The following is a 25,889-nucleotide window of genomic DNA, read 5'->3' as shown; positions in this document are numbered from 1 at the left end:
TAGCTTTTGCAATATGCTGCTGTAACGTCTTCATGGCACCAAAAATGAAAATCAGACCGTGAGAATGGGTAACCACATTTTTGGAATATCTTTGGCATAGGGAATATCCTTGAAAGGCATTCTCTTGGACTTTACACAGAGGTGTTGGGGTGAAGTTGGTCCAGAGAAACCACAAAAATAAATTAACAACAAAATGCCACCACCACCATCTATCTCTTTTTGGCCCTGTTAATGCATCTCTTTCTTTCGTTGGCTGCACTCCCGAAAAAGGCATTTCAACGATGGCCATATATGAAAGTCATTGCTTCAACTGTTCCGATGGAATGAAGGCAAGAAATGGACGCGGAATGCACCGAGAACGTGTTTAAGGAGTTGAGACCGCGAAAGAGACAGCGAGAGGAGAAGAAGAAAGAGACGGCAACTAAGGTGAGACCACACAGGCAAAATGTTATCTCGCTCCATAAAGTGGCCACGTTTGACCTGCCCGAGATGACTGGGAATGTTGGAAGTCTGGCCGAGAGTCTGGGATTCTCTTCTCTACCTATTTTTGGTATCCTCCACCGACACTTGCCGGCAATTAAGTCGTTGGCTAAGCCACGATCGTTCACTTTGTCCCGGTTTTGGTTTTGGTTTCGTTTTCATTTTATCCCTTGCTCGAATCCAACTTGAATCATCCGCGATCTACAGGATTCATTCTTAGAAAATTCGCTGACGATTCCTTTGGCCTTTGTTGTCACAGTCATCCCACAGCAGCTGCTGCCTACTGGGGGATCCCATTTCTGTCAGCATCGTCAGCTAATTACGCGAAATTGCCCAGATCTCCGAGATATTTAGTGCGAGAAATCTCGGCAAGTGTTGACTTTGTAGGCGAAATGTCTGGAATGCCAGCAACGATCAATGGATCAGATACCACCAGCACCAGCACCAGCTGGGTTTTGAGATCGCCAAGCGATGATCTTTCGATGGTTAAGAGCAGCCCCTAGCAGCTGAGTAATTGTTATGGCGTATTATGGACCGAGATCGCGTGAAAGAGTTTGCTATCTCTCACGATCGCGTTTTATAAGTGGAACCCCTTGGCAAGCTTTTGGTTTACCAGGTGTTAGGTGATCTAGTTTAATGGGTTATCAGAGGTGCTCCGGGTTTTTGATCGCTCGCTAATGCTTGTTTGTTAATCATATTGTTCAATTATTGCTTTTAAAGCAGCTTGGGAATCATATATTGATAAATTAACAAGATCCAAGCTGCATACGTTTCAGTTTTCATATTACTAAAGCCAAACTCCAATATGCGGATGGCCCTTGTGATAAACACCCCATTTATCCCCTCAATGACCCCATAAACAAACAGCAGACAGCAACTCCTACTCGTTTATATCCCCCGCCCTATCTAATCTGCATTCCAATCGAAACCCAAACCCAAACCCAAATCCAAACCCAAGCCCATGCCCAATCCCAATCCTCCTCCATACAATGGTCAACAATTGCAGAAGTATATATCACATGATCACACGCCGACGATGCCGATGAAGATGATGATGATTTAGTGCCATATAAACCGCTCGCTTCGTTTCTTCCTTTTACACGGCCAAGGAATGCGACAGTGCAAAAAAAAAGAAAAAAAAACAAGAGAGAACGCTATAGTCGAGTTCCCCGACTATCTGATACCCGTTACTCAGCTAGTGTAAGTGCGAAGGACAGTTTTTGGCGGTTTGTGAGCGTTAGAGTGGGCGTGGCCAAAAGTTTTTTGGCAAATAGATAGAAATTTACAAGACTAATACAAAAATGAAAAAATATCAAAACATTTTTCAAAAGTGTGGGCGTGGCAGCTTTGGGCGGTTTGTGGGCGTTAGAGTGGGCGTGGCCAAAAGTTTTTTAGCAAATAGATAGAAATTTACAAGACTAATACAAATATGAAAAAATATCGAAACATTTTTCAAAAGTGTGGGCGTGGCAACTTTGGGCGGTTTGTGGGCGTTAGAGTGGGCGTGGCAAAAAGTTTTTTTGCAAATCGGTAGAAATTTACAAGACCAATACAAAAATGAAAAAATATTAAAACATTTTTCAAAAATGTGGGCGTGGCAGTTTTGGGCGGTTTGTGGGCGTTAGAGTGGGCGTGGCAACCTGAATCGACAAACTTGCGCTGCGTCTATGTCCCTGGAGTCTGTATACTTAATCTCAACTTTCTAGCTTTTGTAGTTCCTGAGATCTCGACGTTCATACGGACAGACGGACAGACGGACAGACGGACAGACAGACGGACGGACAGACGGACATGGCCAGATCGACTCGGCTACTGATCCTGATCAAGAATATATATACTTTATATGGTCGGAAACGCTTCCTTCTGCCTGTTACATACTTTTCAACGAATCTAGTATACCCTTTTACTCTACGAGTAACGGGTATAATTAAAGAAAAGGGCCCAAAGAGGGAGAAAGGGAGAAGCAGAGAGAGCGAGATGGGCCATTCAGTTTTGGTTGCTGGAAAATGATTAATAGTCGTGCGGTGGTTGCCTTGAAGCGGGCGAGATGAGGGGGCGGTCGGGGGCAGTCGGCGGATGCAGTGCAGCCAGTGGAGACGCCATCGAAGTGGAGCAACCGTGCACGGAAATAAAATTAATGAAGATTCGGTGATTCGTTTTTTGTGCACATTAAAGTGATGTTAAAACTAGTGAAAAATATTCCGGAAAACGTTAAGTGGCTTAAAATCATATGTACAAGTAACAATATATTTAAGTTTTGTAAGGCAAAATATACACTGATTTTTTTTCAGTGCGGGAATGCAACAAGCACAGCAGCGCAGTAAGCTAAAATCAGCTCTGTTGCAAATTTCTTTTGGCAAAAGTCAGACAAAGATGGCTAATGTATGAGAAAGAGATGCAGCATAAGAGGAAGCAAGGTGATCATTTCTGTGTGGGAATTTCGTTGGTTGCCTCAAAAGAGTATTCAATACCTTATCTAAGGGTGATACCAAATATGTAAAATAGTACAAAAATTCTTATTTATATATTTATATTTTATATATTTATATATTTATATATTTTGTATAGGTTTTGGTAGATTTTCAAAGTCATTTAATATGTACTGCATTTTACGAAGCTAGTGAAAAACTATTTAAACTATTGACTTTATTTTATGCAAATCCCATTTAAAGGGTATTTTAAGCTGCGATCTTCGAGTCTTCCCTCTGCATTGAGCCTCTCTTGCCCGCTCCTCTGATATTATTTTTAACGATTTAATGTTTTGCGAACTGTTTAAATTGTGCAAACAATTTCAGCTAAGTGCCTGCCTACCAATGATGATGATGGCGAGCCGAGCAGGATGGTCAGGGGGGTCAGGGGGGTCAGGGGGTTAGGGTTAAAGTGGGTTCGCACAGCTTTTTGATGTGGCACAGGAAGTGCAGCTTTAATGAAGCGTTTAAGTGGCAGCTGTAGTTGTTGTTTGCCGTGCTTGTTGTTTGTGCAGCACGGAAGGTGTCATGCAGTTGTTGTTGCCCCATGTTTGTTGCTTTTCATGGTTCAATGAAAGGAATGCACCTGAAGTGTGAAGATGAGAGTGCTGGGAAATTGGCCTCAAAAACACCTAAACGTGACTGAATGAAATTTTACTTAACATTTTTGTACGAAATTTTCTCTTGGCAAATATAGTAATGGTTTTAGGTTTTAACATATTTAGTTATTTCACAACATATTCTTTCATTTAAATAACATTATTATGTATTCAAATCGAACTTTCTAATCCCCTTTATATACTTTTATTCAGAGAAGTCCAACCTTAACCAATTTTCGGAACTTCCCTACGACAATATGATGGCCCCAAAAAGTCTACGTTTTATAAACTAGTTCCCTCTCTCTGTTCTTACGTCAACTTTTGTAGGAATCACCTATCACAAATGGAGTTTGGCTTTATCAGGCAAACTGGTGGCACAGCCTCAGCAGTTAGCTGGCCTACAAAACCACGACACTCCATCCAGAGACCCTAAAAACACCTACCGCAAAAGTAGTTCCCAGTTGGGCAATTCGAGAAGGCATGGGAAAAGAACAGGTCGGAAACTTTATCTAAATGCTGGCGCTTATCAGGCGGACAAGGTGCGAGGGGTGGGGAGTCAGGTGAATGGAAGGGGAAGGGGAATGGAAAGAAGTGAACGAGAAGAGAGGACGCAACACAAGAATTTATGACTCACACGGTGAAAGACGGAAAGAGAGGCTGTGCACTGAGGAAAATGGAATGTATAGAATTTTTTAGCACATTTTTATGAAATTTTTTAGCACATATTTAGGAAATCTGATATAATCATTTTTCTATTCAAAATAATTTATTATTTATTTACTTTTTTTTGTGTTTTGTTTGTTTGTTTGTATATGAACATGAATAAAATCGTAATGTGTCAACAAAAATGTATTTATTGCTTACTTTCTATCGCAACTAGCAAAACTAATTACAATATTATTTAAAGCTCAACATTAATAATTCGAGTGCACTCTTTTTTTTTTTGGCCCAAGGGAGGGGTGTTCGAGTTGATCGGGAAGTAAAAGGTTCACATAAAAATGCCGACAGAGAATAAAAATCCTGAACTGCATAATTTAAACGATTTCAATGACACCTTGATTAATATCAAAGACAACACAAAAGGGAACTCGAGAACTGACCACTCTACCTGTTGGCCACCCCGCCCCCTCATCGGCCCCCCTCCCCCACAGGCATTTCCATGAAATTATGAACGAAACGCAGCGCAACGCAACGCGCAATGCATTTGACCAAAAGATAAAGAATAAGGAAAACATATCGGGAGGGAAAAAACCAATCAGGCAACGTTGAAAACCAAAAATAAACAAAGGCAGGGCGCAGGTAAAGGGCCAAAGGAGGGGCAGGGGTATGCGCAGGAGCAGGGGGAGGGGCAAAAGGGCAGAGGCTGCAACAGTTTACCTGGCAACTGGCAACAAATCAAACAAAGAGAGACCGAGAGAGAGAGAAAGAGATAGACTGGAAGCGACGAAGAGAGGGCTGCGCAACTTATTGCAATTAAGCGTGATTAATTCAGGATTTATACAAATTAACTAAAACCCACAGGCGATCGAGGCCGCGGCCCCCTCCTCCGCTCCTCCCCTGCTACCCCATCGAACGATGTGTAAAAGCGGTGTGACAACATTTTTGCTCTTGCACTAGGCAAAGAGCCTGTAAATGGACACAGTCCAAGGTCTTTAAAGGAGATTTGCAGACATTCCTTAAATTCTTATTAAGGAATTTCAGTAATATTTTGAAATATACTTTAATATTACAATACAAAGCTGCATGGGGAAAATACAAAATGAATGTTATGTTGAAAATTTTTAAATAAGAATTACAATCCAGCAGTTCACGCCATCGCTGCTCTACTGTATGCCTGCGCTCTTCTCGTTTTATTTCCCTTTTTTGTTCATCAAAAAGGAATTTCTTGAGATTTTTCGTTGCGGCTGCTTCTGCCTTTCGGACTGGTCTTGGAAACTGGAACCCTTTGCCCCCACCGGCTAGCAATGGGACGGGGGATGGGGATGGGGGTAGGCCAGGAATGGGGGCTGCGATGAGCAGGCGACGCATGCGCCAAGATCTCTGGGATGGACACGCTCTCCGCGACGGACTCTCTCTTATTTAGAGCCTGTCTTGCGCTGCTGCTTATTCGCATTGCGAGTTGATTTGCCTGGAATTTTATTTCCTTCGGGGAGGGGGGAGGAAAGGGAGTTCGGCAGACGCGTTGAAGGAGCAGAATGAATCACGGATTCGCCCAATTTGAAAGCGAGTTCTCTTTGTTCCCTTGCGAATCAAACTTGTTTCTTATCTCCGGCAATTTACCATTGTTATGAAATATACGCGTTCTTTTTCGGGCAGTACCAATATTTTGGTACAATGATTTATATTAGTTTCAAGTTGTTTTGAGTTTTTTATTACATTGGAGATCTAAACTTGGAACAGTACTAAAAATTAAAATTTGTACTATTTTATTGACAACCATATGCGAAGGCAGTAAGAGACATGTAACTAACATACTAAAAAACTATAGTTTTTTAGATCATATTTTTTATAACAGAGGAAAGATGTCTATGTTATTACATAATGAAAATATCTTTAAATCTACGAGATGATTTCGAAACTAAATTAAAACTGTAATGATAGGAACATTTCACACAAAAGATTTACATAATTGTAACTCTATTTAAAGTTTAAATATTTACAATGATGATATATAACGTTTTCTTTTCTGGAGATATTTATTTATTTATAAAGCTTTTGGTTAGTAATATGGGACTTACCGTTACTGGGTTTCTGGGGAATTTCGATGGCATCGATTCCTCTCGCTTGGAAAATGTGTGTCACAGCACTGCAGTTAGGACTGAACTGATCGATGATCGAGGACCCTGCCACGCCCCCCGCTGGATTGGGGGCTGCGAGGGCGGCCAGTTGGGGGGCGGGGCCATTGTCCGCTTGCACGGTGGGCGGAAAGTGGGTGGTGAGCAGTAGTAGTAGAAGAGGACTGCTGAATATCACAAGGCGGGCAGTTGTTGTTGCTGTTGCTTTTCTTCTGCAATGCAAATGCTGTTGTTGTTGCTGCTGGTGTAGCATTTTGATAACTCTTTCAATAACTCTCTTTATTTTGGAGAAAAAAGAGGGAGCGAGAGAGATAGGGCAAATTTCACCGGCGTTTGTTGTCGTTTGGCTTCGATTAATATTTGCTTTGATTGTGTTTGTTCTTTTTGCGGTAAATATTTTTGGCAAACGCAGACACCCACACTGAAACACGCACACTAATACACCGCTTTGTTTGCCGGCATTATTATTATTTTAACTTTTATTTTTGTCGTTTGCGTTTATCAGTGTGCATTTTGCGTTCAGAAGCAATTGAAGTGCAGCATGGCCGTCGGGTGTTATTAAATCGGGATTATTAACAATTAACAAATAGCGGCACACGCACTGCACATAGACGCACTCGCACCAACACACACGCACCCACGACGACGAAAGGCGAATTGAAAGCAAAGCGCGAAACGCAGGAAAAAGCAGCACAGCGCGTGCTCGCGAGTCGGCTGTAAAATTTTGACTGAGGAGTCTCTTTGAATTTCGACTGCTTGCTGCCGATGACTTTTGAGCGTAGGCTTATCGATTGCTGACCGCGGCTATCGATGTCTATCGTATTGGAGCGTTTTCGGTATGTACAGTGGTACTGGACTATGTTAACTCCATACCAAATTACGACCATTTTACGTTGTTTTTAAAATGTTTACGTTGTAATAAATGGACTTGCCTTTGGATAAAATTATACATAGTATGCTGCCGATGCTTAAGAAACTAAGCTTGTGCCACTCGTGCTTGCGCTAAAACGAGAATATGTATACATATTGGCATTAAGATATAAAGCTTACATAGGTTAAAAAAAAATGGTAGCAAAATCTATTGAACGCAAACAATTGTTTCAAAACGTTAAACATAAGGTGTAGCTATCTCACTTTTTTGCAAATATGCGCTATCGGTAAAGAAATTCTATCGATAACAGATGTCACCACTATCCAGTCGCATTGTTCATCTCTAAGCCAGCTGTTTTGGCGGCAACGAGTTTTGACTAGGAGGAAAACAATGTTTATTTAAATAAAACGCAATTTACAGAACGGCCCAAGTATGACGCAGGAATGCGCTGTGCACGAGGCGCTGAAAAAGCATTTCGGCCACTCGAAATTTAAATCGGAGCTACAGGAAAAGGCAGTAAAGTGCGCTGTCAAAAGTGAATATGGGCCAAATTCTTACCCAATCTCGCAGATAATACCTCTCGTAATTCCCTTACAGAAAAGCAGGATGTGTATGTGTCGATGCCCACGGGTTCGGGCAAATCCCTGTGCTTCCAATTGCCCGGGTTGATGTCAGAGAATCAAATAACCATTGTTTTTTCTCCACTTTTGGCTTTGATCAAGGATCAGATAGATCACTTGACGAAACTGAAAGTGCCGGCGGATTCTTTGAACTCCAAGATGAGCACCAAGGAAAGGGATCGTGTTATAATGGACTTAAAGGCGGTGAAGACCAGCCTTAAGTTTCTCTATATAACCCCGGAACAGGCAGCCACCAAGTTTTTCCAAGAGCTGCTGCAAACGCTCCATAAACACAAAAAGCTTGCCTACTTTGCGGTGGATGAGGCCCATTGTGTTAGTCAATGGGGTCACGACTTTAGACCTGATTATCTAAAGCTGGGTGAGCTGCGTTCCAAATATCCGGACGTCATCTGGCTGGCCCTGACTGCCACAGCTTCTCGGGAAGTCAAGGAGGACATATATAAGCAGTTGCGCCTCCACCAGCCCGTGGCTCAATTTAGCACTCCTAGCTTCCGGAAAAACCTCTTCTACGATATTGTGTACAAAAATTCAATCGAGGATGACTTTCAGCACCTGGCCGATTTCGCCAGACACTGTTTGGGCGACCCGAAGGAGTTTAAGGATACACCCAAACCCCAAAGGGGCTGTGGAATCGTATATTGCCGGACTCGAGACCAAGTGGAACGCATGGCTATAGGAGTAACGAAACAGGGAATCGGAGCAGTGGCCTATCATGCTGGTCTGAAAACAGGGGAACGTACCGAGGTCCAAGAAGCGTGGATGCGTGGTGATCAGCCCATTATATGCGCAACCAATAGCTTTGGCATGGGTGTGGACAAACCAAGTGTGCGTTTCGTCATCCACTGGGATGTACCACAGAACGTGGCTGCCTATTATCAAGAATCTGGTCGTGCTGGACGCGATGGCTTGCAGTCATATTGTAGACTATACTACGGACGTGAAGATGTCAAAAGTATACGTTTCCTGCTCCAAAACGATGCGCATAGAGCTAGGGGTCGGGGTGACAAAGAGCTGCTTACGGAGAGAGCAGTCAAACAGTTTGAGAAGATCACGGAGTTCTGCGAGCGTACCACCTGCAGACATAAACTTTTTTCGGATTTCTTTGGAGATCCAGCTCCAGATTGTAATGGGCAATGCGACGTCTGCAAGCGTCCCAAGAAAGCGGAAAAGGCACTGGAGATGTTTCATCGATTATGTATGGATGATACTTTTAAGTCGCACATTTCGCTACAGGATTGCGCAGATCTGTACGAGGGTGAGTTTTAAAACTTCCTTAATTTTCTTAATAAGTATATTTTTTTATAATATACTAGGTGGACGACCTGGTATAAAGCGTGCTGCCCAAGAGTATGCGGCTGGGGAATCCGGCTCAGATGACGATTCTGGTCAGAGCCACTCTTCAATGGCCAAGAGAGCCAAAAAGGAATCGGAGGATTTCATCAAGCAACAGTTCAAACTGCGAAAACAAATCAGCGCAGCTAGGCAGTTGGAACAGGAAACAGCTGCTCAAATATCTCGCGTCCGAATGGCGGAGGCCACGGAAAAGAAAATCGCTGGACTTCAAGCCACTCATCGGGAAAAATATCTCACAGCTATAATCGATGCACTCAAAGCCAATGTTGATAAGTGCAAAGATGACACAGAGCAGCAGCCAAAAAGTGCACTCAAATACAATGACTATGAGGCAATAGCAGTGGATATGGAGTATGACGTGTTTCGCCAAAATAAGGTGGCCAATATGTACCGACATGCCTTAGTCAAAGAGGTAAGACACATTTATCGCCACAAGGTATGCATGATGTTATTAACTTGTTTCACCAATAGATATCCACAATCAAGCAACTCACAGGAAAAACTAAATTACTGCCCCTCTTGGTGGATTATATTCCGAAGCCCGAAACAAGCTCTAAGGGTGCTTGGACAGGTGGAAGCGTGGCCTACTTTGAGCGGAAACTCAAAGAACTGGAAGAACAAAGACCACAAAGCCTTAAGGAGGTACCAAAAGCCTTAAAGGAAAGAAAGGGATTTAAGCAGGAAAATAGCAAGCAGACATCGATTTCCTCCTTCTTTAAAAAAGAAATAAAAGAAGAACCGATGGACTCGTTATTCGAAGAGGAACGTGTAAATATTAAAAAAGAACCTGCAGACAATCAGATGGATGTAGAAGAGAACGCACCTAAAGAAATTCCTTTCAATCCTGTCAAGGAGGAATCCGTGACCCCGGAAACTTCTGATCGCGAACTTGAACTCCAGCCCGACAGCATAATTGGAGAAAGGAAATTTAAATTGATGTCGAATGGCGATGGGAGCTATGACACCCATCGCAAAAAGAGAGTTTCGCATGAAACTCAACCCAAGGAGAAAGACTCAAAAAAGACAGCGTCCAGTATGCAACATCTTTTTGGTTCCTTTAAAAGCGAGTCCGAAGAGGAGATAGAGCAACCTTTGAATGGTTTTAAAACTGCTCGACAAGTGCTCGATGAGAAGAAATTAAAACTAGAGAGCGTACCTGAAGAATTAGCTCTTAAGGATGAAAAGTTAGAGAGAAGCATACAAAAGGAAAGGAAAGACAAGTCAAATAATAAACTTGAAGCACTAGGATTTATTTCAGCACGGCAGTTGCTGGAACAAAACAAACTTAAGGAAAAAAGTTTGGACAAAAAAGAAGTTAAGCAAAGAAGTTTGGACAAAAAAGAAGTTAAGGAAAGAAGTTTGGACAAAAAAGAAGTTAAGGAAAGAAGTTTGGACAAAAAAGAAGTTAAGGAAAATAAATTAGAGAGTAGGGAAGCCACAAGATCACTACAACACAACGAATTACAACTTAAGAAAGAGGGAGACCGTAATGGCAATGCATCCAGCAGACAAAAATCAAAGGAATCATTAGCAGGCGTGAGCGAGGAAGGTGAGCATAAGAAACATCCTAAGGAATCCGACTCCAGAAGCTTACAAAAGGATACAAAACCAGAAACGAAGCAGCAGAAAACCGATGTCAGCAAAAATGTGGTGCAGTGGCTGAATCCGTATTATAAGCGGAAAATAGCCACCAAAGAACTTTTTAAAGCTTTGGCCAAATTGCTCACTCAGCGGATTTGTGACGGAAGCTTGGGTAAGATATACTTACTGTCTGTTAACACCTTTAAAATGAATCATACAACTCTAGGTGACGGCGATGCTGGGAAGTGCTATATAAAGGAAACCTTTCATGGTCTGCAGATGATAAATAACGATCAAGACATTGAGAAATATTTCATAAAATCCAAGTGACTAAAAAACTCCGCATGATTTCATCACAACGCATTGTTTTGCCTTGTTAACAGTTGTAGAATATTATTTTCGTTAATCAATATTTTTGTATATAATAAGCACATAAATTATCAATAATACATTAAAATACGACATTTTTATTTGGACAGTTTCAAAAGGAAATAGATTAATTTCGAAAAATATTCGCTCGTACAAAATTTATTTGCGTTGGACCTTATTTATTAATTGAGTTAGATATAACATTCGTGATGCTCGATGTAATTAAGCTTATATAAAAAAACAAAACAGGGCAGCCGATTAAGAACTTTAAACCTTCTCGGGCGTCGATTTTGTACATTTTCGATTCGATGATGGCAATTTGTTTTCTCGTGGGATTACAATTAGCTGGGAGACGGGGATGCGAACGGGGTTCTTACTTCTAAGCTGGAGCTATAAATATTACAGTCCAAGCTAGGCGAGAATCGAGTGGATACCTCTTTCCCGCCAAACTCTACGGGGCAGACCATGTCATTCCAGATCGCCGTGCACACCCAAACGCAGGGTGATGAGAATGTCCAGCAAGTAGACCAGCGAGGTGACCAAGGCGATCGAGGCGGAAGCCATCACGAGATCCAAGCGATGCATATTCGGGTGCCAGTAGTTGCGATCCTTGGTGGTGGACCAATCCCGGAAGAGCAGAGCCGTCACGGCCACGAAGAGCACAAAGGCCACCAGGTTCCACAAGGTAGCCGTACGCCATGGAGTCCTATTAGTATATTAATTTTATCAGTTATTAATTAAATATTAGTTAAGCTTTCAACTTACAAGTCACCGAAGAGCGCCATTATCAGATAGATCGCCGTGTAGATGGTCAGGGCACCAAAGGTCACATAGCAAAGGGAAGCAACTCGGGGAGTGATGAACACCCGCAGGTGAGAGTTGGTGGCCGGCTCGTCGATCAGACCCAAGCAGCATATGAGCAGGCACTATTAAGTATTTGGTTAAAGGTTTTCATAAATTTAATTAGTTATAAATCATTCAAATCAATTTTAGGCATTATTTGAAAGCCTTTTCAAATCTTCAATCTTTAAAGAAGGTTATAAGACACCATGCAGCCTGTTTCTTATCAGATTTTTCAGGAGCCAATGGAGATGCCTTTAACTTTTTAACTTTCTTTTCAAAGGTTTATATTTCAATGAATTTTTAATTCAACAAATACTCACCAATTCCACAATCTTGATGCATATCACCGTGTAGGTGGCCTTTTTGTTTCCATGCGTTGTGGCAAAGGAATTATCGTCAGCCGGCGACATTTCGACGCGTGAGATTTCTGCACCGAGCAATTAAACAATTAATTAATTAAAAAACACTACCACACCAATTGGTTTTTTGGCCACTTTGGCATTTGCTCGGAGCGAGTAGAGAATGACAATAAAACTCTTTGTATATGTACCTATCGATCGCAAGTAGCTCATTTTGCAGAGTCTGATTTGGATACGTTCTCGACCTACAGAGGAAACGGAATCTTCAATTTAGGCATTTTAGTGTTCAGTTAAACTCGGGTTTAATGGCCTTTTTTGGCCTCCATGTCTGGGTTATCGGATATTTGTTATTGGATGCTCGGTGGAGCGTGCAAACGAGTAAAACCAAACAATCTACGTTCTGTTGCGGATTTGTGTCAATTAATGGCCGAAGGTCTCCTCTCTCCCACATGAAATACATCCAGCTGCAGACCGTATTGATTAAGGGCACATTCAGCGATGATCTCATCTATGGGGTGTGTGGGACTTTTGGGTGGGGTATAAAATCTTTATAAGAACATATGGGGCCGTATTCGCCTGTGAGGTGCCGAGATGCATACCAAATTCAAGCTGGGAATGCGAGCAGCCTACGTGAGTTTGCATCGAAAAGTCAGTCGTATGAATAATAAATCCAACTATAATCGCTGCCTTGTGTACCTTCATCTATAATTCCATTATGTTCAATTATTAATTGCATACCGACAAAGAGGCTAGTGTCGCTCAATTGTCACCTCTTTCGGACACTGTTCAGTTCAACACGTTTTGATGGAGTTATAGAGTTATAGTTATTTATTCTGGCTCTACACTAAAAAAAAGGGGAACGGACCGAAAAATAACCCATTGTTGATATATCAAGTCTGCTTAAACTGATGAGAAATTTCAACAAAAGTTCAACTATAGTTAAAGTTACAATATTATTGCCATTCATGAGTGCGAAGTTCTCAATATTTTAATTTATTAACAACGCTATCGATATAGTTATAAATAAGTTAAAATTTGCTTTTGTTCTCTTCTGCATTTTCATAATATTTTAGTGTTCTTAAAACTGTAAATAGTTTAAAAAACACTATATGATAAATATTATACAGCTTAAAATCAAAGATTTGTATTATTTGATACTCGGCTAAAGTTTTTATGATTTTCCTTGTCTATCATAACCCGTAATTCGTTTTTTTCGTGTACAAAGTGGGGAATTGGATCTCCACTTCATGAGCAACAATGGCCCCCATTGATTGAAGCCAATTGCATCACATAAAGAACAAAGCATAAAATCCCAATATTAGCCAAAGGCACGTACAGCAAAAGTGAGGGGGCGGGCGACGGGGAGGGAAGTGTGCTAGTTAACCCCGCGATGCGTAACCCCATAAACATCAATTAAAGTGCGAGGGAAAAACCGGAAAAAATAAGTCAAACTCGAAATGAAACTGGAAACTCGACCCAAAACCCTAAAAAAGGGCCACGCATAACTTTCACTGCGTGGGGTGAGGGGGAAAATGTGAAAGGGAGTGCGAAGGGAAAGAGCTATAGGGAAAAATGGAGAGAAAGATATCAAATGGTCCCAAGACACTCCCTCTTTACCAAGCGAAGGTTCGGAGCTAATAAACATTTTAGTGTCTAGGTTCTGGGTGCAAAGGAAAACAGCAAATAGGCAAAGGAAACTACTAATAATTAAAAGCAATGGCACGAAATTAAACAATCTTCCTATTTCCTGTGCATTCGAAGTATTTAATTCAATTATTTAAGGATAGAAAAGTTGAAGTATATATAAAAGTGTCTTGAAACTACAATTGTTTAAGGAAAAAGAATAGCATATGACATATTTATGCATTTTTAAAAAATATCTGAAGGCACATTTTGCACACTTTAAAAAATTCCTTTTAAACATAGAGTAGTGTTAGAGTTCCCATTAAATCTGCTCACTAATTTTCGAATATGTGGCTCTTCCAGATAGGAATTTCAGTGCTCAACTGTTTGCGTGTTGTTGCTAACGAGTGGTTCACGTTTTGGCCCACACTCGAACACCCCGCAGCACCCCTTTGAACCAAAAAATGAAACAAGTTTTCTTCGGCGGCGCTTAGAAGAAAGCCCAAAAAGCAGAAACCAAACAAAACACACGCAACAAGCCACGAAGCACAAAAAAAGGTAAACAAAACGAATGGGCCAAGAAAACTTGTTTTAGAAAAAAAGAGCATTTGGCTTAAAGAGCGTGCCTAAGAGTTCGACTACCTGCCACACCTGCGTATTTTCAACGGGGATATTTTCTCTCGAAAGGTGGGCATAATCTGCTGGCCAGCACTGTGAATTAACCTCGTTTCGCTTTCAGGCTCAAAAGGGACTTTCTTCATGCTGAGCAGCCCTATAACTGGTCTGAGTTTTGGGTCAATGACTCGGCTCTCCGTTTTTGTTTTGGTTCTTGGATTCTAGCCAAAGTATTTGTTTAAGCCAACCCCAACTTAATTTTCCTAAATAAGAATCATTTCCTGAAAACCAAACAACGACATCATCTGTTTTATCTGTATTTCTCAGCTTTCAATCGCAGTCTTGGCCAATTGAAAAATGCAACAAAACTTGTTTGCCTACCGCCCCCTTTTTTGCCCCTCCTCCCACCCCCTCCTTCCACTCACTTGCATTGATATGCACAACTGCAAACTGGTTGCAGGCGAGAGCGACAGGGACGGACGATGGGGGAGTGAGAGGGCAGAACCACCTCAAACACCAATACATATGTATATGCAAAAGGCGCCTACTGTACTTGGTCATCGCCATAGTTTTCACTCCCCGCGAAGGGCAGTTCGCGATTTTCCAGCTGCGTTTTCCAAACATGGCCAATACCCTCTATGGCTATATGGTGTATGAGTTTTGGTAGGAATTTTTCTTTTTACTTTAACTTAAATACTGTAATTTTTTTAAGGAAAATATTTAAATAATTTAATGAGTACTATTTCTTTTAAAAAATGAGCTTAAAGAATAAATTGGCCCAACAAGGAGTTCATAAAATCTAACTTAAAAAAAAAAGAATAAAAAAATATCTATTCCTTTTTTTTTACTTCACTTATTACTTTGGTGATACTAAAGTAATGGCAAGTCGTAAAAATCTTATCAATGGGAACTTTGTTCATGGCTCCATTTTTTGCATATAATTCAGATATTCTTGCAAATAACTGCTACTGCAGTAGCCTTTGACCCCTTTGAGACCCACACCGCTTTTGGAAGTGCGGAAAAACTTGGCTTAGCCCTAAACATGCAACATTCTGCGATGTGGGCGTGATGGTGACGGGTTCATGAGGGTGGCTGGTGTTTGGGGGAGTTTTCTAGGCGACTCCCTTAGGGGTTGTTAGTAAATTCAATGCCAAAGCAATTGGCCAAGGCTCGTCGGGATTTGCCATGAGTGAACTGGCGTTACTGTCACTGTTATTGTTTCGTGTCGGGCCTGTCACTGAAGGTCAGTGTCCATAAATGATATTGGTATTGAATCGAAAAGGGTTTTGGCTCCCAAAAGGGAACTTCTGCACACGAAACGTGTAATTGAGTGCTAATATAAACAGATGGGTTCAGAGTTTTTGCCATTCCGTTTAAACACTGGCACATTTTCAACCAAGAGCATTTGAATATTTACTTTCTTTTTAAGAACTATAAAGAAATAAGGCAAATCATTAACTGAACTGCTTCAGGAATACACATACTTTAGTTAAGCACCAGCTAATTGTTTTAACGCTAACGTAAGATGAGTATTTTTTCGCTTTATAAGCCCAGTATTTGTCGCCTAATTAAAGCTGCATCAAAGGGGAGGGGCCGCATTGGCGGTGAGAAAATTGTCAGTGAGTCACATTAAACAAACTAATTTGTGTTAGCCAGTGTACTGCTGTGTGTAGATTGTGCAAAATTAGCATGTCTAACAATAACAACAAAGTACTGCGATCGTCTTGCTGATGTAGTTATGTAGTTATTATATGTATCTGTGCTTGTTCGATGTACAATTAGCTCTGGGTGGGGCCCTCCGATCTCACAGACTCCATTTGTATGAGAAGATCAGATCTTCGGGGGAGAATCGAAACTGCGACGGAAGCTGAACAAACTTTAGTTTTCTTCTCTGTTTAGTGCATTTCCAACTCGTTTAAACATTAGTGACTGCCGAGCAAACGACAAACTGGTTTTAGATTTTACTTAGAATTTCGTTTTTGGGTTATTATATTACATTTTTCAAATTTTTTCGTTGAGTTGCAGAGAGGTGCGGTACACAAGTGCAGCCAAATGATTTGGGTTAGCTGTTAAGTTTTATCTCACACTAAATACACAGATAAATTAATGGATTCTTTCACGCGCGTTGAATAGTTTCAGTAGCTCAGTTTCAACTGCGACTCAGAGCGGAAATAGGTTTTCAAAAAACCGTCTTTCAAAAAAACCTCTGAAACCGACGACACGCCAACGACAACTGTTGTAACCTGAACCCAAAACCGAATCCAAAGCCCGCCAAACGAGGTATTGAGCCACAGCCCAAAAAAAGAGAGTATTTCCCAAAGAGAATTGTGCCCAAGACTTGTGTCACCGCTTGCTGAACAAATATTAACTCATTTTACGGCGGCTTGGAAATTAGCACCTGCACGCCATGTATGCAAACAATTTAATCATCAGTTTTGTTTAGACTTAAAATGCTCTATTAAATTTTGAGGTAAATATGTGCAATTTTTAAAAGATGGTTTTAAAAACAAAACCCGGCTTAGTGGGAAGCGACTGTTAAAAGCTTTTATGAAATTTCCTGCTATAATAGCAAAGACGCCAACCAAAACCTATAAGACGTGCCATAAAAACAGCAAGAAAAGTATAGGTATTTTAAAAAATATGTTTTAGAGTTATTTTGCAGTGTGCAAAATAAAATAAATCGAGCATAGGTCAAACTGAAAAAAAAAAATTTTTAAATAACAAGGCATTAAAGCTTTGCTCCTGTGCTATAAGCAATGGAATATACCTCAATAATTATCATTATAACATTTATCATTTGATTTCTGTTTAATGTCAATTCATTTCGTTTAATTATTGTTTTCTTTTAACAAAAATATTCACAGATGTAGAGATGAAATAAAGACAAAGGCAGTATAAACACTTGAATAAATACAATTAAAGTTAAACTGTACATAATTAGAGTGACAAACTTTTGCAAAACTATGTACAGAAAATATGTAAAACTGTTAAAATCGTGAAAAACAAAACTTAAACACAGTCTTTCCGTTTACAGAACTCTCAAAAACAATTGCTGCTAGTTATTTGCTAAGACTAATAATAAAATTAAGAAGTAATTACAACAAAACATGCCGTTTGTATATACAACTTAATCTACTTTACATCCAGTCAGCATAAAATTGTAAAATTATTTTAATTGGTTTAGCTCTTTTTTGATTGCTTCACAGGACTAGGCTGCTGATGCTGGCTCATCAGGGATAAAGGATATGCATATATTAATATGCATTCAGATATGTGTAGAAACCTAAGCATATTTTACATTAATTTTACTTAATGGTTCAGTTCTTAGCTATTCTAGTTGTATTTGATACAAGACGCCTGAGGGTAGGCACTGTTGGGGGATCAGTTTTCCGCAGCACCCATTTTCAGAAAACCCGATCGCTGAGTCTAAGACTGAGTGGAGTTTTGGGTGCCAGCAGGAACTCGAACTCCGTTTCCAGCGGTTTCACAAAGCTCACATCAAAGGCTAGGACCATCTGTGAAAGTTAAAAATGGTTGATTAACTCAGTGATCCTTGGAATACGATCCCTGGGGTATATAGACTATACGCACCTTTGCTAGCAGCAGCACCACCTCCATTTCCACAAACCGCTTTCCTGGACACGATCGCCGACCCACTCCGAAGGGCACCACAATACTGGCATTGTCCACGTTCACCGTGAAATTCTCCGTGGCAGGATCAATCCAACGCTCTGGGCTGAACTGCTTGGCTCCTTGGAAGTTGCTGTCCTTGTGGCAGGCTATCATGTTTTGACAAAGCACCACGGTCTAAAGATCATTAAAGAAGTTAAATTTAATTAAGCATAACTATAGGAATTGTTAAGTAGATTGTAACTTACGCCTGCATTGAGCGAGTAGCCCGATAGCTCCATGTCCTCCTCCAGAATCCTGGCCAGGCAAAAGGCTGTGGGCCTCAGTCTGTAGGACTCCTGTATGCAGGCCTTTGTGTATGTGGCATTCGTTAGGGCATCCTGCAGGATATTCGTGTCCCGATACTCGCAGAATTCACTCAAGATGCGGGGCATGGCCCCAGGATCTCCGGTAACCGAACTCAGCACAAACAACAAAGTGTTAGCTAACTAAAAAGTTAAAATTATTTAACAGGAATTCAATTTAAAATACAACCAAACACCCACCGTTTCTATGCCTGCGGCAATAAAGTCTATGATAGCCGACTTTTTGTCCCTGATATCCAGATCCTTAAGCTCCAGAATGTTGAGAAAGATACTCCGTAATCCAGCAGCCTCGTCATCCTCGCAGGCAGCCGACTTCTTGAGCTCCTCCAGCTCATGATCGATGATCTCGGAGATCACACTGGGTGGAGAGCGATTTGAGTTAGATGGAAATAGATGGAATTGGGAGTCCAACGTTCTGTGTACCTACTCATAGATCAAGTCCTCGGCGCGGGCAAAGTCCCTGTAGGTTTTGGTGGGAAAGTATTTCCACAGACCCAGACCGTAGTACGAGTCCCTTTGGGAGATGAAAAGCTGTTTCACTGCCGCTGCCAGTTGGCTGATCTTTTGCGGCTGCTTGGTATCGACAGCCAGAAAACCCATCCTTCTGCCCAACATCAAGGTGCACACAGCTTCCAGACCCATCAGATTGGCCAGCTCCTCGAAATTGGCCACCACCAGTGTATCCGGATCCCGCCTAGCTCGCAGTAGTTCGATAAAATCATCACACACCGCATTCAGCGCTGGCAGGAAGTTCTGCAGGACCCTGGGAGAAGTAATGCTGGAGGTCAGGGAGGATCGCAGGCGCTGCCACATTGGTCCCTGCTCGTTCACAATTCCCACACTCGCATAGCGATCCGGTCGGGATTGACGGTACATCACGATGATCTCGGTGGGAGGTCGGAATGGGTATTTGCTGGGGTACTTCAGCACCTTCTCCAGATCCTCGCGATTGTACAGGTGCACTATGGGCACATTGGAGGGCATCACCTCCAGCACTATGTCGCCATATTGTCTGTTCAGATCTAGAATGTACATATATTTTTAATACTTAGCAACTTAATCTACAAATAAACACAACTCGCTATGTTCTATATTCCATGTGTATAAATTCTAAGTTAAATGACACAATTTACCTAAAGCTATATATTCATAGAGCTTAGAACAAAAACCCATTTTCAAGACGTGTTTTTAAAGAGAACTTTGAATAGGGACGGACCTTAATAACTTTCTTAACTAGATAGTGTCTTACCCGCATATACCTCGTGCAGCTTGGTCATCTTGTAGCGGCGAAAGAAGAGCAGGAATATCCACTTGGTGCCCAGGAAGGGAATCCTCTTTGGCCCGGGAATGTCCCAGATGCCGCGCCTTCGCCTCTTTGGCGCCTCCGGCTGGATCAGCTCGGCATGGTAGAAGTCCTCCAGGAGCGTGTTCTTCAGCAGCGGCCGGAGGTAGATATCAGCCAGTTTGTGCCGATGGAGAGCGCAGTAGCAGCCGAGTACGAGTGCCAGGGCCAGCAAGAGTATCACGGCCATTACCATGGGGCGCTGCAATTAGAATTCTGGGTCTTACTGTCTTGATCCGCTTTGGAGGCACTTATGCTAATTCCCGCCAGCAATTCTAGGTCTTTAATTGAAGTCTGGCCTTTCGTTTCGTTTCGAATCGATGCCAACCGGTCGACTAATTTGTATTTGACTTTATATAGCTTTTTTTTGGTCACAGCAACTGATCATCGATTTTGCATTATTATTGGCAACAGGCGATAACACTTTGTTCTCGGTTCTTGGTTCTCGGCTTTTTGGCTATTCTGCAAGGCAAATGTCTGGCAGAAAAGAAACAAGCTTTCTGGGTTTTCACACTAGATAAGATAATGTCCCAATTGGCGTGATAAAGTTCAAGGTTAATAGCCCAAAAAATGTGTGTAACGATTGTGTTGCGAATTTCGAAAGATTGCAAAGGCCTACAAATTGCGATCTTTATTGGGGATAACACAGACAAAAGATTTTTAGATTAATAGTGTTTATAACGCAAAAAAAAAGCAAGACCAAGTCTATTATTTTGTGTAGGAAAAACTTGGCCATTTAAAATGTTTATTTATAATCTGAAATTAAATTAATCTAGCATTACATTTTTATTATCTAATAATAATAAAATTAAGATAATTACCTACCATACCCTTACTATAAAATTTTATAGTGTTAAGGTATTTATATCAGAAATTCGACTTGATAATCTGATAATTGATAAAAGGGTGTGCTAGTAAAAGTAAACGAAGTGGGATATAACAAAGAGGAGAAGCCCTATTTTTTCTTATTGGTTTAATTTCAGATGGACTGTTCTCCTTGTTCTTATAAGACCACTGCGTCGAAACCTTTTTCCTATTCCTATTGCCAACCGGATATAAAATACTATATAAATAAGATGAAAATCGATTTAAACTTCATGGGGGCTACCTGCTCAAAGTGATTAATGAACTGCCCGGTTAAACACAAAAAACAGAATCAAAAACCACTGATAGATGATCGATTCTAATATTTGCCCTAGCCACACAACAGAACAGCCACACGATCGCTTGGCAAATAAATGCGGTGTACGAATAGAAAACCTCACGATGAATTTGGGCTACCGAAAAAATGGTATTTGCAAAAGAATCAGAGGGCCAGATAAGAAGTCTTCGGGCACAGGTAAGTAATGTCTTTATCTACGTGACGCCACTCACATGGAAATGTGCGTGATATGCGGCGGGAGAGGTGTGGCAAATCTATCCATTAATGCAAATTTGCGGATCGCCAATAGGCCTGTGCAAATGTAGAGGAAAAAAAATAGACAGAAAGAAGAAAATAAACTGGAAATACAAATCACAGACATCTGAGGCGAGCACTTCCTTCTTGGGGGCTTAATCACTTCCTCATCTCATCAGATCATGAGATCGCTTCTCAGCGCGACGCGTGCGCCGTTCTATGCGCTTCTCACTTTTCCAACGTGCTTAGAACAACAAAAACACAAACTCGCTTTTTAATAAGAATTCTTGCGAATTCTTCTCTGGACCGGCCCCATTCTACGGCTAACTCTCTGATTAATATGCAGATGGGATCCACTCACGACTCACAACTCCACCTCGTTCTCATCGTTAGAGTTGCGTTAGAAGCGGCCAAGAGTTATATATATGGAGGAGCTATAGCAGCTGGCCAAAACCGGCTTGGAAACCAGCTCCAAGCACCCAGCTCCAGGCCAAAAGAAGGAGAAGAAAGCACCCAGCGGTGGGTAGAAAGCATATTATGTAACCGATTATTATGTAAAACAAGAAACGATGGGAAAGTTCTTTCTCTCTGGTTTTGTTTTCTTCGCCGCTCTGTTTTGATCTTGGAATTTCACAATTTCTGGCCGTCATTTCTACAGCTCACCTAATTGGGTTAAGACGCAAATAACAATTTCGATTTTTTTCACTTCTTTCTTATTGACTATTTTGTTCTACGGCCATTCACGATTTTTGTTTACCCCAACAAAAATGTTATAAAAGAAATCGAAGTTTATGTGTCCGGGAATGACGCGGCTTAATGGTTGGTTAAGAATTCATTTTGGAAGGTAAACGAAGAGAGGTTTTGGAGCAGAAAACATTACTCAAGAAAAAGTACCATACAAGTTTACGCACATATCACTTTGCTGATAAGTATTTTTAAAGATCAATGTATGAACCTTTCAATAAATATTTGTTTAAAAATATTTATTATAAAATAGGTTATAATGTAGTTTAGATGTACAAACTTGGGATATATTGCTGTAATCATTAGATACCTGATTTGAAGTCGCCCAACGAATCTTTCACTTTTCTTTTGGCAAACCAGCTTCTAAAGCCTTTCTAACATGAGACGGTTTTCTGCGGGTTCTGGGACGGAAAGCAAGTTTTGATCGTGGCTTAGACCAGGATCTCTGCAAAGTGGCAAAACGGCAAAAATCTAATGAGAAAATTTCTCTATTTCTATTTGCAAGGCTTACTTTGTCGCTCGCCGTTTGCACGTCGTCTTTCGTACGTTGAACTTGCCTAAAGCCAAAGTCGAGATAATGGATACACAGAAAATAATTTCCAAAAATAGTATTGCGAATTTCAAAACAATTTCCGTTTTTTAAATAAATAATCATAGCATTTTTGTGATACTTTGAAATTAACTTTATTTTATATATAGATTTTTATACTTTAAAACAAGCTTTTTATTTCTTCTTTAAGCCACACTTTTTTTTGGCAAACGAAGGAGGTAGGAAACAGCTGACCGAGGAAAGAAATTGTTAAGCCAAGTTTCCCGTTTCCAGGTTGTCGGTGGTGGCCGTGACCATGAAGCCCGGCCGATATCTGGTCGTGTGCACTCTATATATGTGTATATAGCTATTTGGCCACACGAATGTGAGTGGCACAAGTGACATAATCTGCTGATGTCTGGCTCTGCGGATCGCGAGCCGTTTGAGCTGAGCTCGGGTCTTCTGTAACTGCGCAGCGGCCCAAGCTTTGGGCCATTTTTCGGCGGGTTCTTGATTCCGAGCCATAAACGTGAAAAATGTGCCAATATAAATAGCCACGAATAAAAACCGAATAAATAATCAATCGACATATATAGATGTATGTAAATTCTGACGAAAACATAAACTTGTTTATTTTGCAAAAAAATTAGCAGACGAAAAAAAATGGTTAATTATTTCACTTTTTTTTATAGTGTCACATTTTGCCGCCTGTCGTCGGTTTTTGGCAACGTGTGCAGGCGCAGACGCATTCGCAGTCGCACTTACGTTAAATTATTATGTTAACTCCGATTTCCTCCTCTAGTCCAGCTTTTGAGTGCTTGTGGACAGTCTGACGCCAAGAACTTAAAAATTCATTTTGGCCCAACACCCCACATTCGTTCCTGATGCATCAGCAAAGTTTGTCAAATAAATCGAAACCCAATCGAAAAAGGAAGGTGAAATATGATCGCAGAACATGTCGCGAATTGTCATCAAATTTGCGTAAAGCTCGCGTGAGGTTTCTTGATTAAAAACAAAGTTATGTATATAACAAAATGAGATGTGCAAGCGGGTAAAGTTAAACTGACCAAAATAACAGTTTGAAATAAGTATTAAAACTAAATAAATACCTTAAGAACATGTAGTACATTTTTAGATGGGTGAATCTAAATTTTCATGAATTGAAAACAATAAATTTACTGCTCGCACGAGTCAGACTTAAACACAAATGTGTCATCATCGACAACGACCCAAAATTATTTTTAATCTCTCGGTCAATGCATTTCAGGTAAGTTAAGGAAAATAAATAAAATCAAGCCAATGGAAAATATTTCAAATGCATACGTAACTGATTGACATTCACTTGGTCAGGTAATTATTAAATTTACAATCTGATATTTGCAAAACCAGATGCAATCACAACAAACGAGAAACTCCACCAGTTGATGACGCTTTTTTAATGATGATAATGAACTTGAAGCTGCCTCACATAATTGATAACAAAAGAAAATCATCAAAAAAATGATTATTTATATATTTTCTTGTTGCGTTACACTTGAAAACGCCCGTGTTCGCTGATAAATATGAAATAATAATGAAGAAAAAATTAATAAATAAATAAAAAATGACTTTAACACGATGTGGGAAGGGAACTGAAGAGCTGAGGGGCTAATTGCAATTTAATGCGTTTGTTTGCCGAAGTATAACACGATTTATTTCCAAGATTCATACGCGCATACGCATATTCGTTTTCATATATATACATTTTCTGAAGTTCGATTCAATTTTATTTTAATAGTATTGCATTTATAAGCGAGCTGCTGCAGTCAGTGCAGTCGGTTGTTTAAATAATAAATATATACATATGTATATTGAATAATCCGTGGAATAGTATATGAAAACAGAAACAAAACTCTTTTAAACACTTTATGGTGCCTGGCACAAGTAAAAGAACAGAACGAAATTAGCGGAAATTATTTTTGATTTAATGGTTAAGAACACATTTCACTCAGTTGTCGATTTTCATATTTCGTGTTGGTCAAGACCCCTTAAAATCCAAAAGTTACTTACCACTTAAATGGTTCTCTGAAATCCAATTAGTTTGTATCCACAGCAGGCTAGATCCGACTTGTAGAAATTTTAGGTGGCATTGTCATTTGAAATGCTTCGCTGTCCAATTTGCCAATTTTTTACAGATATTTAAATGTTGCATCACTTCGCACGTTACATTGCACATTGAATGTTGCTATTATTTAAAGCTTTCGATAATCGTAGTTTCTGGTGCGGGGAAAACAATAGAAACTTCTAATCACAGACAGAAATTGCACTCTTGGACTCTATTGTTTAGTTGGTCGTGTATGATGCGTTTAATGTTCTAGTAAAGTAGTTACGGTAAACACAATAATATATTTAAACCGTGGCCAGGGACGCACTACTATACTCCGGATTGACCGAGCCCGCTACCGAATCCCAGATCTGCGATCTCCGATCTCAGATCTCCTCCGCGTCTCTTGGTTGCGACAACTGCGACGCTAAGTCAAAGACTGAATCGCTCCGTTTTTTTGAATGGGGGAAATGCTGAGCTGAGCCGAGCCCAACGCACACACACACACCAGCGCACGATCGCTCGGCACTCACGCACACACACACACACACTATCATTCAAGTGACGATCGGCGCTCGCGATGGGAGGCGATTTAATGGAGAACCACCAACCACGCAACAAGTGCTTCCATCGATCCGATCCGATACGATCGATCCAACATCCAACGATCCAACGATCGCACGATCGATCGATCGGTCTCTGCCCGATCTCGACCAGCTGTTCGAATCCGTTTTCAGTGAGTAAGGTTCTTCGTGCCTGCTGCTCCCACTCCCGCTCTTCGGATTCCCCGAGGTGTTCTCCGCGTGAGAGGCTCACAGTCGACTATCACTAACTCGAACCACCACCTGGCACCTATTAAATTTGAGCACTGAAGGCTCGATCCTTACATATTGTATTTGCTATTCCAGCATTTCAAAAATATTTTGTGGTTTATAGAAGGAAATATCCTTTGGGATTGGTCAAGTAAAGCCATACAATTTGTGCAAGGAATCTGTCTTAACAAATCACAAATCTTTGTAGCAGTCATTATATGGAAGAACGGTATATATGATCTTATATCAAATAGTTGTTCTTCCTCTTAAGTTTCACTTTAAGTTTCACTTTGATTGGTCCTTGTAAAAGTTTTTCCCAGTCAGACGCCAAAAAGTATGCAATGATTATAATGACATATAATTTGGATGTCCTTAAGTTTTCATACAAGTT

At 40.7% G+C, this 25,889-nt stretch overlaps 4 protein-coding genes across 9 annotated transcripts in view; 1 reads left to right on the top strand and 3 right to left on the bottom strand.

The window, feature by feature from the left end:
• The window catches only part of LOC120450376 (glypican-6), a 41,239-nt gene extending 34,170 nt beyond the window's left edge, over window positions 1–7,069 (bottom strand). For both annotated transcript variants that reach the window (XM_039633366.2, XM_044006229.1), the window contains exon 1: window positions 6,286–7,069. In XM_039633366.2, coding sequence (XP_039489300.2) covers window positions 6,286–6,595 — 310 coding nt within the window. In that variant the 5' untranslated portion in view covers window positions 6,596–7,069. The remainder of the gene's footprint in view (window positions 1–6,285) is intronic.
• Window positions 7,070–7,553: 484 nt separating this feature from the next.
• LOC120448171 (ATP-dependent DNA helicase Q5) lies at window positions 7,554–11,245 on the top strand. Its single transcript, XM_039630008.2, has 5 exons — window positions 7,554–7,748; window positions 7,811–9,109; window positions 9,168–9,619; window positions 9,679–10,960; window positions 11,015–11,245. The coding sequence occupies exons 1-5, from the start codon at window positions 7,646–7,648 to the stop codon at window positions 11,116–11,118; spliced, it is 3,240 nt and encodes a 1,079-aa protein (XP_039485942.1). The 5' UTR covers window positions 7,554–7,645; the 3' UTR covers window positions 11,119–11,245.
• LOC120448172 lies at window positions 11,226–16,826 on the bottom strand. 3 transcript variants are annotated; one of them, XM_039630009.2, is made up of 5 exons: window positions 16,683–16,826; window positions 12,551–12,604; window positions 12,321–12,427; window positions 11,923–12,083; window positions 11,226–11,863 (listed from the first exon to the last, which is right to left on the bottom strand). In XM_039630009.2, the coding sequence occupies exons 2-5, from the start codon at window positions 12,570–12,572 to the stop codon at window positions 11,626–11,628; spliced, it is 528 nt and encodes a 175-aa protein (XP_039485943.1). In that variant the 5' UTR covers window positions 12,573–12,604; window positions 16,683–16,826; the 3' UTR covers window positions 11,226–11,625. The 3 variants fall into 3 exon arrangements, with proteins under 3 accessions (XP_039485943.1, XP_039485944.1, XP_039485945.1); XM_039630010.2 differs by having other exon boundaries at window positions 16,722–16,809; XM_039630011.2 differs by lacking the exon at window positions 12,551–12,604 and having other exon boundaries at window positions 16,594–16,826.
• Window positions 16,827–17,627: 801 nt separating this feature from the next.
• On the bottom strand, window positions 17,628–25,112 carry LOC120448283 (ecdysone 20-monooxygenase). 3 transcript variants are annotated; one of them, XM_039630212.1, is made up of 7 exons: window positions 24,653–25,112; window positions 19,842–20,136; window positions 19,020–19,614; window positions 18,773–18,950; window positions 18,476–18,715; window positions 18,189–18,404; window positions 17,628–18,112 (listed from the first exon to the last, which is right to left on the bottom strand). In XM_039630212.1, exons 2-7 carry the CDS (start codon window positions 20,128–20,130, stop codon window positions 18,002–18,004), a joined length of 1,629 nt encoding a protein of 542 aa, XP_039486146.1. In that variant the 5' UTR covers window positions 20,131–20,136; window positions 24,653–25,112; the 3' UTR covers window positions 17,628–18,001. The 3 variants fall into 3 exon arrangements, with proteins under 3 accessions (XP_039486146.1, XP_039486147.1, XP_039486148.1); XM_039630213.1 differs by lacking the exon at window positions 24,653–25,112 and having other exon boundaries at window positions 19,852–20,039; XM_039630214.1 differs by lacking the exons at window positions 17,628–18,112; window positions 18,189–18,404; window positions 18,476–18,715 and having other exon boundaries at window positions 18,895–18,950; window positions 19,016–19,614.
• Between the last annotated feature and the right edge of the window lie 777 nt (window positions 25,113–25,889).

The sequence above is a fragment of the Drosophila santomea genome, chromosome 3L, assembly GCF_016746245.2.
Source record: "Drosophila santomea strain STO CAGO 1482 chromosome 3L, Prin_Dsan_1.1, whole genome shotgun sequence".
Lineage (NCBI taxonomy): Eukaryota > Metazoa > Arthropoda > Insecta > Diptera > Drosophilidae > Drosophila > Drosophila santomea.
The sequence above is the reverse complement of the archived record's forward strand: the minus strand, read 5'-3'. Positions and strand labels throughout refer to the sequence as shown.